At 56.0% G+C, this 15927-nt stretch overlaps 2 protein-coding genes across 4 annotated transcripts in view; one reads left to right on the top strand and one right to left on the bottom strand.

Annotated features, from left to right (window-relative positions):
• The first annotated feature begins 41 nt into the window (after window positions 1-41).
• Window positions 42-3010, top strand: Cenpx (centromere protein X). The gene is made up of 5 exons (XM_021213471.1): window positions 42-110; window positions 2071-2122; window positions 2205-2258; window positions 2462-2550; window positions 2652-3010. The coding sequence occupies exons 1-5, from the start codon at window positions 84-86 to the stop codon at window positions 2664-2666; spliced, it is 237 nt and encodes a 78-aa protein (XP_021069130.1). The 5' UTR covers window positions 42-83; the 3' UTR covers window positions 2667-3010.
• A 1693-nt stretch (window positions 3011-4703) lies between these two features.
• The window catches only part of Aspscr1 (ASPSCR1 tether for SLC2A4, UBX domain containing), a 36643-nt gene continuing 25419 nt past the window's right edge, over window positions 4704-15927 (bottom strand). For all 3 annotated transcript variants that reach the window (XM_021212669.1, XM_029546436.1, XM_029546437.1), the window contains 9 exons: window positions 12309-12448; window positions 12079-12160; window positions 11069-11135; window positions 10342-10404; window positions 9891-9943; window positions 5442-5493; window positions 5148-5217; window positions 4901-5076; window positions 4704-4807 (listed from right to left, as the gene is read on the bottom strand). In XM_021212669.1, coding sequence (XP_021068328.1) covers window positions 4794-4807; window positions 4901-5076; window positions 5148-5217; window positions 5442-5493; window positions 9891-9943; window positions 10342-10404; window positions 11069-11135; window positions 12079-12160; window positions 12309-12448 — 717 coding nt within the window. In that variant the 3' untranslated portion in view covers window positions 4704-4793. The remainder of the gene's footprint in view (window positions 4808-4900; window positions 5077-5147; window positions 5218-5441; window positions 5494-9890; window positions 9944-10341; window positions 10405-11068; window positions 11136-12078; window positions 12161-12308; window positions 12449-15927) is intronic.

Below are 15927 nucleotides of genomic sequence, written 5' to 3'. Positions count from 1 at the left end.
GAGGCGGGACCTCAGGGCCGCGCTCCACGTTCATTGGTTGGGATGTGGGAAGATTCCGGAGAGCGCACGTCGGGACTGTGGCCATGGAGGAAAACGGTGGCTTCCGGAAGGTGAGGCCTTTGGAATAGCGGCAGGCTCACTCGGGCGCTGCGGATCCCCGCGTGACAGTCGTGCATGCTCCAAGTCGGCTTTATCGGTGTGTTACTGTGTCTTTGGTGGGGGCCCGGCAGCAGGGTTGGAGCAGCCCGCGCGCTCTGCGGCTGGACTGAGGGGTCTGTAGATTAAAAGGCTGAACAGCGCCAGTGGCACATCCCGGCTGGCTACAAGGGGTCTTCCCGGGAGGGACCACAGGGCCTTTCCAACTCCGCCGATGGGTGTGCGCGAGGCACACTGATGCGAGCCTCCACTGCTCGGGCCGAGGTCATTTCTCAGTGACAGGTTTGGGAGGACTCGCCCACGTGCGGGAAACTGAAGCGGAGGCGCTCCATTCCACGATGAGTGGTGCGGGGAGGGGTCGGCTCTTGGCATCAGGCCAGTGCGCGCCCTGTGCATCAGGCTGGCCTCCGTACTCCGTTCAGTACTTGAGTAGAGTTTTGGGGGCTTTGACCATGACCGGAGTTGTGATAGTTCACTGAACTATGGGGAGTGGGCTGTCTCAGGAAAAGAGTGACAGGAAGAGAGGGACCTACATTTCGGACTGTGGCCTTCTGGACAAGGAACAGGAGTTTGAGATGCCACAGGTTTTACCCTAATCCTACCCTCCAGCAGTCACATCCACTCTTCCATGAAACAGCCTGCGGAGCTGTAGTCCAGTCCTGTGTTTGAGCTGGCTCTCTGACATGGGCTTCCGCCCAGGTGCTGTCAGTCAGTCCGTTGGGGTTCCTGGGGCTGGGGTCCTTTTCTCGCACCACTGGTAGCGAGCGGGGCTGGGGGACCAGCAGGTGGCGCTGCTCTCACGTAGTCGTTCTTGGACCCTCCTGACCCAACTAACAAGTTCACTTGTGCCTGTGTCCGTTCCCACCCGTGCCCCTCTGCAGCGTGTGGGTATCACGGCATCTACGTGGCTGACGCTCGTGAATTCAAACTCACCTTCCTTTTTAGGCCATCCATTTCGAGAGTCGTGGGTGCCTGTCACTGCCTACCTTTTGCCTTTCCCCAGCCATTCCCCATTCTGTCATGCCTTCACAAACTGCACAGATGCTCAGGGGCTCCTCATGTCTCACCTTGGCGTTCTCCCGGAATTCCTAGAATTCTGGATTCTGACCTCTTATCTCCACCTCACACACTACCACCAACTTTTCAGTTCTCAAGCCACACCAGAGGCCTGGCCAATCTGCCACCACCACCTGGTACTCATATTGCAACATTACAGCTAGGTCTCTCCAGACCTAGTCTGCAAGTGTCTTCCCAAAACCAGTGCTGCATCTCCATTCACAACTAAAACCGACTTCCAACTTCTTGACAAAGAAAGCTCAAGGGAGGCTGTGGGCGTGGCGGCGCACGCCTTTAATCTCAGCACTTGGGAGGCAGAGGCAGGCGGATTTCTGAGTTCAAGGCCAGTCTGGACTACAGAGTGAGTTTCAGGACAGCTGGGGCTATACAGAGAAACCCTGTCTCAAAAAACAAAAAAAAGCTCAAGGGGTCTTGGTTATACGTCCACCCAGCCCTCCAGCCACAGCCCAGCTTAACATGCTGGGTGTCCTGTGTGCGTGTGGCAGCAGATCCAAGCCAGGACTGCCAGGACTTCGAAAGGGGCCAGCGGTCCTCAAGGCTGCCCGCCTCCTCCCCCACCCCCCATCTGCTGGTGCATCAGCTCCCTGCAGTAAAGGTGCAGCATTGCCCCTCAACTCCCAGGATTGGAGGTGACGTCACTGGGGGCCCCCACTACATCCTCCTCTCCAAGCACAGCTGGCTTCATCCTCTCAACATAGGAAACGGCCCCAGGACAGCAGTTTCTAGCTGGGAAGTCACAACCATGGTCCATTCAGAACTGATACTTGGGAGGGGGCGGAGGGGGGTGACAATGACAGACTTGTGAGGAATGGCACTGACTCTATGCCCTCCTTCCAGGAACTGGTGAGCAGACTACTCCATTTGCACTTCAGGGATTGCAAGACTAAAGGTTTGGGGCACCAGTGGGGTGGGGAATATGTGGGGCACAGGTAAGGAGGCTGTCCTGTGACACCCCCCCCCTTTCCCTCCAGTCAGCGGGGATGCCCTGCAGCTCATGGCGGAGTTCCTGAGGATCTTCGTACTAGGTGAGCCAAGGGTTCCCACAACAACAGAAAAGATAATTCCTTGTTCAGTTTGTCAGTAAACTAAGGTTTTTCTCAGCTACCACCAAGCCCAAGTCCTGTCCCTGAAACACTCAAGAGCCACCTAGGCCCCCCTGAGGGCTGACAGTGGGTGCAGGGTTAGAGGTGCCCCGCTTCCCCCAGCTCACTTCATGGCGTTCCACCAGAGGCTGCTGTCCGAGGGGTCTTGCAGGCCCAGGCAGAGGACCTGGATGTTGTGGAAGTGGATCAGCTGGAGAAAGTGCTCCCTCAGCTGGTATGTGGGATGCAGGTGGGATGCGGGGTGGGGGTGGGGGTCTCTGCAGCTCTCCAGAATGGTGCCTGTGTGGTCACTTTGAGCCCATTTCTTCTCCATAGCTCCTGGACTTCTAGAGTTCCCTCCTGTGGCCCGCAAGGTCTAGTGAATCCACACCAGTACCAACTCCTGAGCTCTCCAGCTTCAGGATAGGAAGATCCCAGCAGCTGTTACCTCAAGAGTTCTTGTGAGACAGGTGCAGGGAAAGGTGAACCAGCCTGCCTCCAGACACAGCCCTCCTCCCGCCCCCAGCCTTGCATTATAAATAAACCAGCTGCTGGCAGTGCCTCCTTCTTGCCACCCTACATCAAAGCTGCTGTGTAGCCTTTTAACCACCTGACCCCCACCCCCAGGATGCCTCCCTGAGCTGTAAATTTGTTCTTACAAAGCAACATCAATAAATCAACACCATCTCTCTGAGGCCTGCCTTCTCTTTGCCATTAATCACCCAAAGTCTAGTTGCTTCAAAGCCTGAGCCCTGTGCTCCCTTCCATCCATCTCAGTGGGACGAATGCAGAGCTCTCAGAAAGGACAGGATAACAAACAGCATGTGTGCACATGCTGCAGTAAAACTGGAGCCTTCACACATGTGATGGGATCTGCCACAGGCCACAGCAACTGCCACTTGTAGGCAATGCAGTCCAAGAATGTTTCTGTGAACCAACTGGTGGAGGTGGGATCAAGATACCCCAGGTGAGAAGACCTGCTGCCTGGGTCGTCTGCAGGAAGGTTCTCCTTCAATCCTGCCCTGCCTGATTGCAGGCTGCGTTATAGGCAAGGACCAGGCTGTGGCTCAAAGAGGCATAGCTGTGGGGCCTTCCTGGAAGCCCGCCCAGTCTAGGCTTGAGCCCTCTGATGATCATCAGGCCCTGGCGGGTCAATTCTCAGAAAACATGCTGGGTGTCTGGCTAGGCGGTGGTGGCACAGGCCTTTAATCCCAGCACTCAGCAGGCAGAGGCAGACGCATCTCTGTGAGTTCTAGGGCAGTCTGATCTGCATAAGTGAGTCCAGGACAGCCAGGGTTCTGTTACACACAGAAACCCTGTCTCAAAAAAAACAAACCATGGCTGGAGAGATGGCTCAGTGGTTAAGAGCACTGACTGCTCTTCCAGAGGTCCTGAGTTCAAATCCCAGCAACCACATGGTGGTTCACAACCATCTGTAATGGGATCTGATGCCCTTGTCTGGTGTGTCTGAAGACAACTACAGTAAAGTCATATACATAAATAAAATCTTTAAAAAAAAAAANAAAAAAAAAACAAACAAAATAAGCAATCGTGGGGTGATTTGCTACCTGGTACACACAGTACCCCTGTAGGTCTTCAGAGTCCCTTACCGGAGCTTGTCAGAGTCCAGTGTGGAAACACCGTGGTGCGCTCAGGAGTTAGGAGCTGGCTACCCAGACCACGTGTTGTGAGAGTGGTAGGAGTCAGGGTGGGAGATCAGGCAGGGAAGGCTTGTAATATGAAGGGACAACTACTACTCTCACGGGGCCTAGGACAGACTTGAGGGCAACCTCTGAAGGCATGGCCAGCCTGGACTGAGCTTGGGAGAGAGCTGCTCTTGAGTTCTGCAACCCCCAATCTCCCCGCCCCCCCCACACGGGGTAAGTTTCTGGGTTCGTTCCAAGCACTGAGGAGTGGGTGGGAAATGAAAGACCTTCAGGAAGGAGCTGGCTGATGGGACACAGGACTCCAACCAGCTTAGGTGCTAGAACTGGACCTGCAGTCCCCAACTGAAGGCATGGAGAAAGGGTTACCAGAACATCCCAGGACAGGCACAGTCAAAGGTAGCTCTGTGGTAAGCACCTGTTTCCTCCTCTTCTGGCTGTATGCCAAAAGCGTGATCTGGCCCTAGGTTGCAGGTAATTTGCAAAGGATGTTTCCTCCTACACTTGTGCCCAATCTATACAGGGGCTAAAGAGGTCAGATATAAATGAAGAGAAGCTGGCCTGCCCAGAGTTCTGGCCTTCTCAGGCCCTTCAGAGATACCCCAGCTTTTTAAAAACAGGAATACCCTGTGGTCCAGCCAAACTCCCAGGGTTCTTTGGAAAGCAGTGGATAAGAGAGCTCGAGGGAGGCCTGAGGGCCTTTTCTGCAGAAAAGAAACTCAGCTTTGAGAGAAGCGCGACTCTTTATTCCTGCTCGGGATGGGTGGGGGTAGGGTCCTGTGGCTGGTGATGGGCATCTCCAGGCTGGTAGCTCTCACCTCTTGCTGGCTGTGATGCAAACACAAGAATGATCACAAGCCCCTGGGTTCCTGCCCAGCCACCCTGCCCCACCCAGCTAGTCCATGGCAGGCAGGCAGGCACCTGGCAGCTTCAGCCACTTGGGCACTTTGCCCAGGCTTCTCTTCACAGGCTGGGCTGTCCCTTGGATGGGCTCCGGGGGCCCCAGTGCCCCCTCCTCAGTGACTGGCTCAGACTCCAGGGACACAGGGTCAGGGACTGGCAGCAGAGGTGGGGACCCGGCGGCCCGGGACATACACCTAGGGGTGAGAGGCCAAGGCCAGGTGGTGGGCACAGCCTTGGAGGGGCTCCCAACCCCTCACTAACTTACCTGGCCACCAGCACATCAGCCGTAGATGGGGAGACGGTGTGTTCTAGCAGCCCAGGTTCCAGATAGAGACCTTCAGAAGCCAGAAGACCTATACCCTCAGCCACAGATGAAACCTGTGCTTCCACCCACATGCTGCCCGTGGAGTGTGCTAGGCTGGTGCTCTGCCCCAGGGAGGTGGGTCCTGGGCTGCAGCCCCCCAACCCACTTAAGGACCTCAGAGTGAACACCTTCTAAGGCATCTGCTTCGGGCATCAGAGAAAGCTGGAGTCAAGGGGGTCCTGCTGGCTCACTCACCTGTCGGTTCTTCAGCTCCGAAGTGCACAAGTGCAGCAGGGAAGAGGTTTGCCTGCAGGAGGGCAGGGAGCAGGGAGGCTCAGAGGGCCAGACAGGCAGGCAGTGCTCAGCAGGTTCCGGTCTCCCAGAGGCGGCAAGTCTACCCTTTCCTCCAGCACTCAACCCATCATGGACCACAGCAGAGCACCAGTTGGGAACCCCATTTCAGTCCCACTGCCCATCTGTAGCACCAGCAAACTGTCAATGTCCCAAGTTTATGACTGAGGAGACATAAGGTTGTTGTGGGGAGGGGTGTCTGGGTCTCCCAGCCCGATACTGTCTAGGGACAGAAGTGGGAGAAAGACCCGTGTTCCTGTCTCATTGACATACAACCCCTCCCTCTGCTTATGCAAACAAACAAACAAACAAGCCACCCACAGTGAGGGGGCTGTGGGTAGGAGTCTCTAAGGCTAGGAATTTAAGCAGAGCCACTTGCAGACAGGAGTGTGTCCCAGGAGGACAGGCCCGGGCATGAGGCACAGGGCCGGCTCTCAGAACCAAGCTGCTTTAGAGATGCCATGAGCCGAGAGATGCTTCCTTGTGAGATACACCAGCCCAGGCAGGGTTGTTAACACTAAGGAAGAAGCCAGAGCCAGGACCAGCCCAAGCTCCTCCTGTCCCACCCAGAAAAGGATAGCCAGTGCTTTGAGAACACACCTGAATGCCTGGGATCAAAGACTCCTAAGCCACACCTATTCAAAACCACACCAGCCCCAAATCTGCTGGTGCTGTGGTGTCCCTTGGCCCACCTGTCCAAGGGGGCAGAGGAGTGGGGTTTTGTGCGGGGACTGGTCCTACTTTCTTGGGCAGGCTATGGGGTGGGAGCATGAAGTAGACAAGGTTGCTTCCTCTCTGAGGCCACAAGACACAAGACTTTGAGGCCCCCTTACAGAGTGACAGTACAGCCCAGGGTTGTAGAGGTTCAAGAGGCCCTAGTATCACACATCAGAATGTTTTCCTTTTTCAGAGGTTGTGCCCAAGGGAGCTGGGGGCTGGGACTGGCTGACGTGGCCAAGAGCTGAGGGCAGCCAAAAGTCTGGCAGGACCTAGGAAGGGGCTGCAGCTGCAGGCTGAGGGCATTCTTTCCGTGCGGCTCCAGGCTCCTGTGAGTGCCACAGGCTGGAGGGGGGGGCGGGGGGGGGGGGGTTGGGGGGGGATGTTAAAAGATTAATAAGAGCAAGCTTCAAAGGCCAGGCCTAAGAACGCTGAAACCTCAGCCTCCAGCCGGCAACAGAGGGACACAAACAAGGGCGGTGAATGCTTTGAAACGCAATTGTGAGGTCTGCGATCAAAGCAGCATGAGAAGAGGCCTGTGGGGTGGGCGGGGGCTGCTCTAGTGCCCCTGGGAGGGCGCCTGTGGGGTAGGCAGGGGGCTGCCCCAGTGCCCCTGGGAGGGCGCCTGTGGAGTGGGCGGGGGAGGGGGGCTGCCCCAGTGTCCCTGGGAGGACGCCAGAAGGCAGCCAGGGATCCAAGCAGGGACATGGAGTGGACAGTGCTAGGGCCTTCCTTGTCCCATAATGGCTTACCTCCCACCCTAATGGCTTACTTAGCCTTTCGAGTAGCCAGAGCCACCTTCTATACTCCTGCCAGCAACTGGGTGGTGTTCACATGTAGCCTGTGGCACACCCTTTCTAGCACCTCTGGGAGCCTGGCTGGCATGCCCACAAGGTCTTGTCTGTTGTCTACCACCGCCAGTCAAGGGGGTTCCCTTGGGAAGTGACTGAGAGGTCGTTGCCATGTGGCAGCTCCAAGCTGGACCCTTCCTTACCAAGCAGAGCCTGCCTGGGGAGCTCGGATGACGTCAGGGAGAACCCAGAGCACTGTGAGAGCAAAGGCCAGCTGTGGGCTCTGTCCCCAGCCCCAGATGGAGGAGAGTTGAGGGCAGGGATTGCTGACATCAAGGTTAATCAGTTTTCAGAGGAGGCTGGGCCTTAATATGAACCTACGAATGAGCTTCTCCAAACTCTCTTGTATCTCCCTCTCCAACTGTGGAATGCCCCTGCTGCTAGATCACCCGGGACCGGAAGAGCTTCTGCCCTCTTCAGCACCAAAGGAGCAGCCCATCAGTGTAGTTCAAACCCCAAAGGCAAGGCTGCCTGCCACCTTCTCCTTTCTCCCCAGGACCACACAATCCTCTAAGAGTCCAAGGCTGCCTTTTGTGGGCCTTTGAATTCTTTGAAACTGCTTGCCTGCTCTAAGCAAATACTAGGCATTGCCAGGACCAAGCCTGTCCAAGGGAGAGCGGGCTACATTCTAACGGCAGGGGACAGGGAAGTCCCCTTTTCCTCCAGGCTGAGCCTCACCTAATTCAGTTGACTCAGCTGGATATGAGGAGCACTCTGCCATTGTTCTGTTCGGTCAGCAGCAGAGTCCAGGGTCTACCTCACTCCTTACCTCTTTCTCTCAACTTGAAGATAAGATACCCTGAGCTTGGGGCAGGAAGTCAGGAAAGTATGGGGAAGGAATCCTCTTCTACAAAGGGGTCTTCTAGGCCCCTAGGACCAGCTCCTCCTCGGGAACTCAGCCTTCATTCAGTGCCTGCCAGAAGCTGAAACCCTTGCCCACTTGCTTGTGGTCCCAATGGAATAAGGGAAGGTGCACAGAAGACCACACCAATCAATAAATGAGATTCCACCCTCTGCTCACTGCACAGCCCCCACCCTGCCCAACACGGGAGCTGACACGGGCCGGGATGCCAGGCTGGAACCCACTCTCCCTAACCCTACCACAGACAAACAGAAAAAGCAGTGAACACATTTGACCTCCTGACCACCAGGTTCAAGCTACACCCCTCCCCTTAGGCTCCCAGGATCACTTAGAGCCCAGGGGGAGGGATGAGGGTGGCAACTGATCAGCAGTTCCCAGAATACACCTACGGGGCATGGAAGGCAAGACCTTGCCAAGCTTCAGAAAGCACAGCAGACCAGGTAGGGTAGGCATAGGACCACAGGCTTTTCCCTGCCTTGCCCGTCTTCCTTCCCTACGGCACCAACAAAATACTACTCATCGCCTAAACTTTGAGCAAGGGGGTGGGTTGGGGCACATCAGAGAGCCTAGGGCTCAGGCCCAGAAAATTCACAGTGCAGGTGGGGCTCTGCACCCTATCTCTCTATGGTTTAGTCCTCCCTGTCCCCATGCCCTCCGAAAGCCCCTGCTCTCCTGGGCCACTGGCATCCCACAAGGTCTGCTGTAGACCACCCCTGGGCAGCAGAGCCCAGCCCTGCCAAAGCAGAGCTGTGAAAGCTGCAGCTTCAAGGGCTGCTGCAGCAGGAAGGGATGCCACCCCTTGGGAGGCCCTGTGGCTCCAGACAGAGCTGACGATGAAAAGAGACGGCTGCTGGTAGCCGGGCAGAGTGTCACCAGGAATCAGGCAGAGGCGGTTGAGAGGCACCCTGGCGCTTGGGGAGGGGGCATGTGAACCCAGACTAGGGGAGGGGCCTGGGCACTGGCCTCAATCCCAAAGCATCTTACAGATTCAGTGTTTATCAACATGCTGGCCAGGGAGGTAGGGAGGGGCAGAGATGAAGAAAGAGGGCTGGCGCCTGGAGGTTCATAAGCCAAGAAGGGGATCACGGGGTCACAGGCCTGCTCTGGGGTACCTCCCTGCCTTCCCCGTACAGCAGAGCCATGTAGCTGCACTCCCCTCAATGTACAGTCCCTGGTGAGCTTCCAGCTTGTTCCCTGCCCTGTCTCACCCCAATGGTGGCAGTTCTAGGCAGCCAGTGGAGCCTGTTACCCCCAACCCAGACCTTTGTAGAGGCCTTCAGGCACCTCTGTTGTTAATTAAAATATCTAAAGACTTTGAAAAGGAAACCATTAGACTAGAGGGGCTAAGGAGGCCCCAGATGCTGGGGGGGGGGGGCAGGGGAAGACAAGACATTCATTCCAATTGGCTCTGCAGGGTACAGGGTCAAGTAGCCTCTGCCTCTGGAGGCCCCGTGGAAAAGCCTGGGGCCAACCACACGACAGGAGTTCTAGGGAAAGAGGCAGAGATGACAGCCAAAGGCAGCTAAGGACCCTGGGAGACCCCCAGCCCTCCTGATGCCGGGTACCCCTCCTAGACCAGGCTGCCAGGCCTCTTCCTCACCCAGAGGCTAAGGAGCTGGTGTCATACAGCAGCCCAGGGGCCAGGACCTCCAGGTGGCCCCAGCTGAGGACAGCAGGCCAGCTAGTTGGGCAGGCCCATCCCCACCCCGGGGCCAGGCAGGAAGCGGAGGAGGCTGGAAAGCCCTGTCAGAAACAACTTCAGAGGCGCACTGCTCCCTCTGAATTCCCCGCTCTAAAAGGCTTTATTACCCACCGCAGCGCCTGCCAGGGCACTCCTTCCCAGCCCGACCGCAGCATGGCGCCCTGCCCTCCCAGTACAGTCAGCCCCAGCAACGCCCTCCCGTGAGGTGAGGAGAACGGTACCTGAAAGAGAGTCAGCGCGTGGTCATCCAGGACCGTTTTGGGTGGAGCGATGACTGTGGAGAGAGGAGCTGTCCTTTAGGACACTGGTAGGCCCCATGTGTCAGGGCAGACAGGCCTCAGGAGGACTTGTGAATCACCTCTCAGGTCACTACCCACCTCTGCTGCTCACAGGGGTCCTCGTCACCCTGGTGACAACCCTGTTCCTGGATCCAGTCCCCCTTGCAGCTTGAGTCACAGGGTGAGACTGGGAAAGAGGCCAAATTGGGGGGCTGGGCACTGATATCAGCTCCCTGCAAGGGACCCCAGGGTTGGATAGCTAGACAACTTGGCTCCTAGAGCAAAAGCTATCTTAAGTTCCATCCCAGAGAGAAGGTCACACTTTGCAGACTAAAAGGAGGGAAAAAGGGTCATGCCAAATGGAGGCAGGGCCAGCTGAGGAGCAGAGACTTACATAGGTAAAAGGAGAGCTCAGGGTTCCCCAGGTGGCTCCTAACAAAGTCTCGAAGATCCCCCACTGTGGAAAAAGGGGAACAACACTCATTGTTCAAGGTCCTGCTGGGAACCTAGGGACAATGAGCCCCAGGGATATCCCTAGCAATGCAGGTTTGTTCAGCAGCCACCCTGTTGCTAGTATATGCTAAGCCTTGGACGTGAGGACGCCACAGTGCATCCAGCCATCATGTTCAGCGAGGTGGGCACCACAGTACAGACCACTTATAAATCCCCATCCTGAAGCAAGCGAGGCCTGCCTACTGACCGCATCCCCAGTCCCTCGAGGACCCAACTCCTCAACCTGAACCCTGCCAGGATAGGAACCCCCTCAGGCCTACGACTACTTCATCTCCACTGTCTTAAAATAGACCACCAAGGTCTGCTCGTCTCTGGTGGCTTTGATGGCTCCTTTTCAGAGGCTTTCCTACCTGCTTGTGTCCCAAGCACTCAGACTCACGAGCTCTGGGGACAGGACTGAGCCTCTCTGAGAAGCAGCCCAAGTCCTGAACTGGGCCTGGAGGACCCACAAATGCTGCAACCTCAGAGCCACCTGCATGTCACATGGTGAGGATGGCAGCCTGCAACTACCCCATCTTCCAAGTTCCAAGGGCAGGAACTGTAGTCCTGTGGTGTAGAACACCCAACAGGGCACATAGCCCTCCCTCCCAGGTACTGCAGGCACTCACCTGTCTCACTGGGGCGGAAGAAGCCCTGCAGGATATAGCGGTCAGGGAACAGAACCCGCAGTGCCACCTGTTGAGGAGCAAGTCAGAGAGAAGTCAGAGCTACACTCAGCACAAGGAGGGGTCTCCGTGCTCTGTTCCTACTACAGGAATTGTCAGCTACCCCAGGCCTGGTTTTCCCTGTCCTTGTAAATAAATACATCTGAGCTACAAGAAGGAGTCAAGTGCCCGATGTATGAACGTGTGCACCCTAAAAGCTCATACAGGAGTGCGTATGCAGCACACTCCTTAAACTGTCAGGAAGTCACAGCCATTCCTGCCTAGAAAGCACATTTGAAGCCAACCTGATTACATGAGCCCCTGTCTAAATGAACGGTGAACGAGTGTAACACATCCTGTGTATGTTTTCCAATCTGTTCTGTTGGCTGGGTGTGGTGCTGTAGACTTGAAATCCAGTGCTCAGGCAGTGGAGACAGAAAACTAAGTTCTGAGCACCAAACAACAGCAGCAAACAAACAACAACAGCAAATGAGAACAGCAAACAAACAACAGCAGCAAACAATGACAGACAACAACAGCAAACAATGACAGACAACAACAGCAAACAATGACAGACAACAACAGCAAACAAACAACAGCAGCAAACAATGACAGCCAACAACAGCAAACAAACAACGACGGCGAACAGCAAACGACAACAGCAAAAAACAACAATAACAAACAAACAATGACAGCCAACAACAGCAGCAAACAAACAAGGTTTCTTCCATCCTAGGGTTAGGGACTAGTCAGCAGCAAAGCAGCACCCGCCTAGTGCAGCAGACAAGGCCAAGTTCAACTCAGTACACAGGCCTACCATGACACCTGCTCAGCCAAGGAGAAGGTCCCACGTGGTGGTGCTCCGTGAGCCTGGGGCTGCCTAATCTATGAACTAACTTAACTACCTGTGTGGATGTCCCAGTCACTTTCTGGGGAAGGCCTCCCCACAGGAACTTAAGGAAGCCACTGCTTACCTTTGGGTAACGTTCCAGTTTCTCCTTCTTCTGAGCCTCCCTGAAAGCCTTGGTCACTAAGGGGGCTTCTTCCAGACGCTTCCTGTGGTGAAGAGAGCCAGGTCCCAGTCTCAGCAGAAAAGCTCCTTACTCTTGAGCCCAAAAACCAACCCCCTTGCTCTCCAAGGCCCTAAGGGCTGTTCTCCCCAGGGTGACGCCACTGAGGTGACTGCAGGGCCAGGGGCACCCACCGCTCACTCTTGAGCTGGGCCAAGCGTCTCCTCACATCATCCACAGTCACCTCAAAGAACTCGTCAGGTACCTCTGCTGGCCAGGGCTGGAGCAAGTCCTCTAGGTCAGGGTGGCAGACCACAGGGTCTCGGTCAACGGGCTGTGGACAGAGGGATTCAGCTGATATGGCTTCACCATGTATGTGCACGTGCATGTACATGTGTGTCCCCACAGCTGGAAGAGCCATGAGGACTCTCCATTCCAGCAAACTATCTCACAACAGAGGGCCAGAGTAGGGCTTGAGACAGTAGTACTTAGAAGTCTTGCTGTGGAGAAGCTCAGCCCTCTGTGGGCGTCAGTGCTGCCCCCGGGCACTCAACTTCAGGACAGCCCCAAAGCATCCTAACACACTTCTTGCCTCAGTGGAAGAACCTCAAGTCCAGGAAAACAACCTGGGGATCTGCACCCCTGTTCCTGGAGGCCACGTCAGGGGTTCCAGAAAGGAGGAACAGTGGAAGTCACCAAATTAGAGTGTTGGCAAAAACCCCAGCCAGCTGCCTGCCCCTACTGCCCTCTCGAAGTCACAGCCCCAAAGCCAAGCTGACTCCACCTCTCCCTCCCTGGGGAGCAAGCTGGCCTTCCCTCTGCCCACCCAGAGACAGAGGAAGGGACAGCATCACTCCTAATTGGCATCAATGGCAATGAAAATTACAAGGCAGGCCCAGTCCATTTGCGGTGCCCAGGAGGGAGGGATGCCTCCTCTGTGCTGGGGCCACCCCATGGAGCCAGGCCTGACCAAGGTGCCAGTTGGGCTGGCAGAGCCCATGCTGGGTCCTGTCCTGCAGACAAAACAGCTGTAATACCACGAGCCAAGCCCTGCAATGCTGACAACTTGGGGACAGGTTGTCTGGCTATAAGAACAAGCTTCCCCTTGCCCTCCAGCAGCCTTCTACTGCCAAGCCGCAGTACCATCATTCTGAAGATGTCTTCAGGTCCAGGGAGGCTGACCCTTGCCAAGACAAGGTACTCGCCCTCGGTACTCCCACGCTGGGTGTACTCTGATGCATACCTGTCCCAGATGTCCCCTGGAAGCTCCCTCACTTGCCCTGTCCATGGACACCACACCCCTGCAGTCTATTAAGCTTTGCTCTAACCATGGAGCCCATCTGACCTTGAGCTGCATGGCTAGGAAAGGCTGGCTCAGGCCTAGGCAGGAACACGGGTGGCTAACTGTGGACCCAGGGGGCTGCCCCTTCAAAGTCACAGCCACAGAGCAGCCACCACAGGCAGTCTGCCCCAGAGCCAGGCTGCCCCCGTGGCCACAGTGCCTGCATTCCAGTGGGGCCATGAGCCTGCCCAGGCTCTAGTGGGAGGGCAGAATGCAGCATGTCCTGAACTCTAAGCAACAGCCTCCGTGGACAGCCAGGCCTGGCCAAGCAGTGACAATCTGGGATCTGAAAGCACATGTAGCCTCAGGCACTCAGGCTCAAAAACCAGAGGAACTCAGGCAGGCTCTCTTGCTGCCAGTTCAGGACCCTCCCTAAGGAGCAGCCTGGGGACATGGGGGGGGGGGTGGCTTGCCAGCTGCTTCCATGGACACCTTTCATTGTTTGGGACCCCTTCATGCTCTACTCAGGAAAACTGTCTACCACAAAGCCCCAGGAGCCCAGGGACCAGAAGGACAGGACACAAAGCCTATTCAGGACAGCTGTGCTGCAAGAGAAAAGCACTGAGGTGAAAGGGTCTACTAGAACCTCCTGATCAGGCCAAGTGAGCTGCCACAGAGGGTCCAAGGCTCCAGAATCTTCCATGACACCTTGCAAGGCCTGCAGCTAGCCGCCAGGAAGCATCACACTGCCACCAGGAGCAGTGGGGAAGGCCAGGGAACTGAGCAAAGAAGCTCTACCAGCCTCACGGTCTTCCCTCACAGCTTCCATCCCAGGCCACTGGACAGGGAGGGGCTGCAGCAGGGCAGGCAGCAGCGCAGACCACACAGCTGTCCCCCAGCCATGCCTGCTCCTGTTTACTCGGGATGCGCTCTCTGCCAGAGCCTGGCTCCCAGCTGCCATCCCCACAGTCTTACACATGACTCTCCCACCCTAGGTACTCATGGAGACGTTTTTGGGTAAAGAACTCATATCTGGAGATGAGACATCAGGACAAAGAGACGCATACAGGGACAGCTGTGAGGGACAGTCAAGCCTGACAAGCCAGAGACACAGCCAGAGCACCACTGGTACCTCAGGGAGAGAAGAGCCTCTCCTGCCATTCCTCCAACAAAAAATGGTTAGAACCCAAGATGACACCCTAGAACCCTCCTGTGTTGTGGGAGGACACAAAAGGCTGCATTCCACTGGGCTGAGGCTGCGAAGCTAAAGGACTCCTGGTAAGCGCAATGAGAAGCCTGGGTCGGAGACTCCCAAGGCCAGTGCCTTCAGAACAGGGGGCTCAGTGTGAAGGGCATCTTAAAGAGCCTTTCCCCAAGAGGCCGATGCATGTCAGGCCCAAATCCTCAAAATTAGCCTACAGGGTCAGGGCATATGACAGTTGCTATGCGACTGCTCAGAGAGTGCCTTAGGAAGAGCTGGCATGAAAGTGTATAGGTAAAGGTGGGTGGCCTGCCTTCCCGGCCTGTGGGGCTGTGATGGACTGACACTCGGGTGAAAGAGCCTTTACTAAAGCCTGCACAGGAGGCTCTGACTCCAGGGAACCTAGGAACACAACAGATTCTGAGTCCTGGCTAGCAGTGAGGATCTTGCACACTGACCAGAAAAGAGGCAAGGTGAACAGCCAGGAAGAGCTGATTGGGACAGAAACCATATCTGTCTCCCATATCCCACATCCATAAATTCCACCGTATCTGACCCCCAGCAATTGAGAACTAGGACACAGGAGGCATGTAGGACAGTGCCCCTGTGAGGCAGGTGGGCACCACTGTAAGCAATCTCCAGGCTGGAGCCACCGTAAGGTCAGTGGGAAGTAGAGGTTAAGGGACCACTCCAAGCAGAGAAGGAAGAGAACTCCATGAAGCCTGGCCTGGCCAGCCCCGCAGGGTCTCGTGGCCGCAGGATGCCCTACTCATATCAGAAATGGGCCTGCTCAAGTTTCCTCTTTTGACAGTGATTTTCCAGGACGAGATGACAGATGAAGAAAACATGTGAACACTCTTTAGAGGTGACCTCAATCTCAGAGTTTCCAGCTTCTCCATCAACTGTCGCCTGCTCCCTTTGCTTGCTCTCCCTCAGCCCAGCCGGTGGGCGGGCGCTGACAATGGCTTTGGTAAGGGGAATGTGAAGCGTTTCCCCTTGAGGCTTTGAGCTTACATGAATCACTACAAGAGGGATGCAGGCCAAACCTCCTGTTACTCACAGGGCTCAGCCACCCTCGGGAGGGAGGGAGGGAGGCGCCTGAGCACATGGACACCATCAAACGCCCTGGAAGGCACAGCAGGACATAGTTGTGCCAGAGTACAAGGCCAGACTGACTCAGGCTTGGGGCAGCACAGAGCGGTACTGCTCCTCTCCAAGACACCTACCTCCGGGGAGCGCCACCCCAGCACACTAACACACCCTACTCCTAGGCAGGGGCAGGTTACCATTTTCTTTTTTCTTTCTTTCTTTTTTTTTATTGTTTTTTTTT

The sequence above is a fragment of the Mus pahari genome, chromosome 14, assembly GCF_900095145.1.
Source record: "Mus pahari chromosome 14, PAHARI_EIJ_v1.1, whole genome shotgun sequence".
NCBI lineage: Eukaryota > Metazoa > Chordata > Mammalia > Rodentia > Muridae > Mus > Mus pahari.
Note: the sequence above shows the minus strand (reverse complement) of the source record. Positions and strands in the feature narration are given on the sequence as shown.

Bases quoted from the DNA above. Each gene is read 5' to 3' on its own strand.
- Cenpx (XM_021213471.1), top strand. From the start codon at position 84: ATGGAGGAAAACGGTGGCTTCCGGAAG. The intron at 111-2,070 runs GTGAGGCCTTTG...CCCTCCTTCCAG, and splicing joins AAAACGGTGGCTTCCGGAAG to GAACTGGTGAGCAGACTACT. The intron at 2,123-2,204 runs GTTTGGGGCACC...CTTTCCCTCCAG, and splicing joins CAGGGATTGCAAGACTAAAG to TCAGCGGGGATGCCCTGCAG.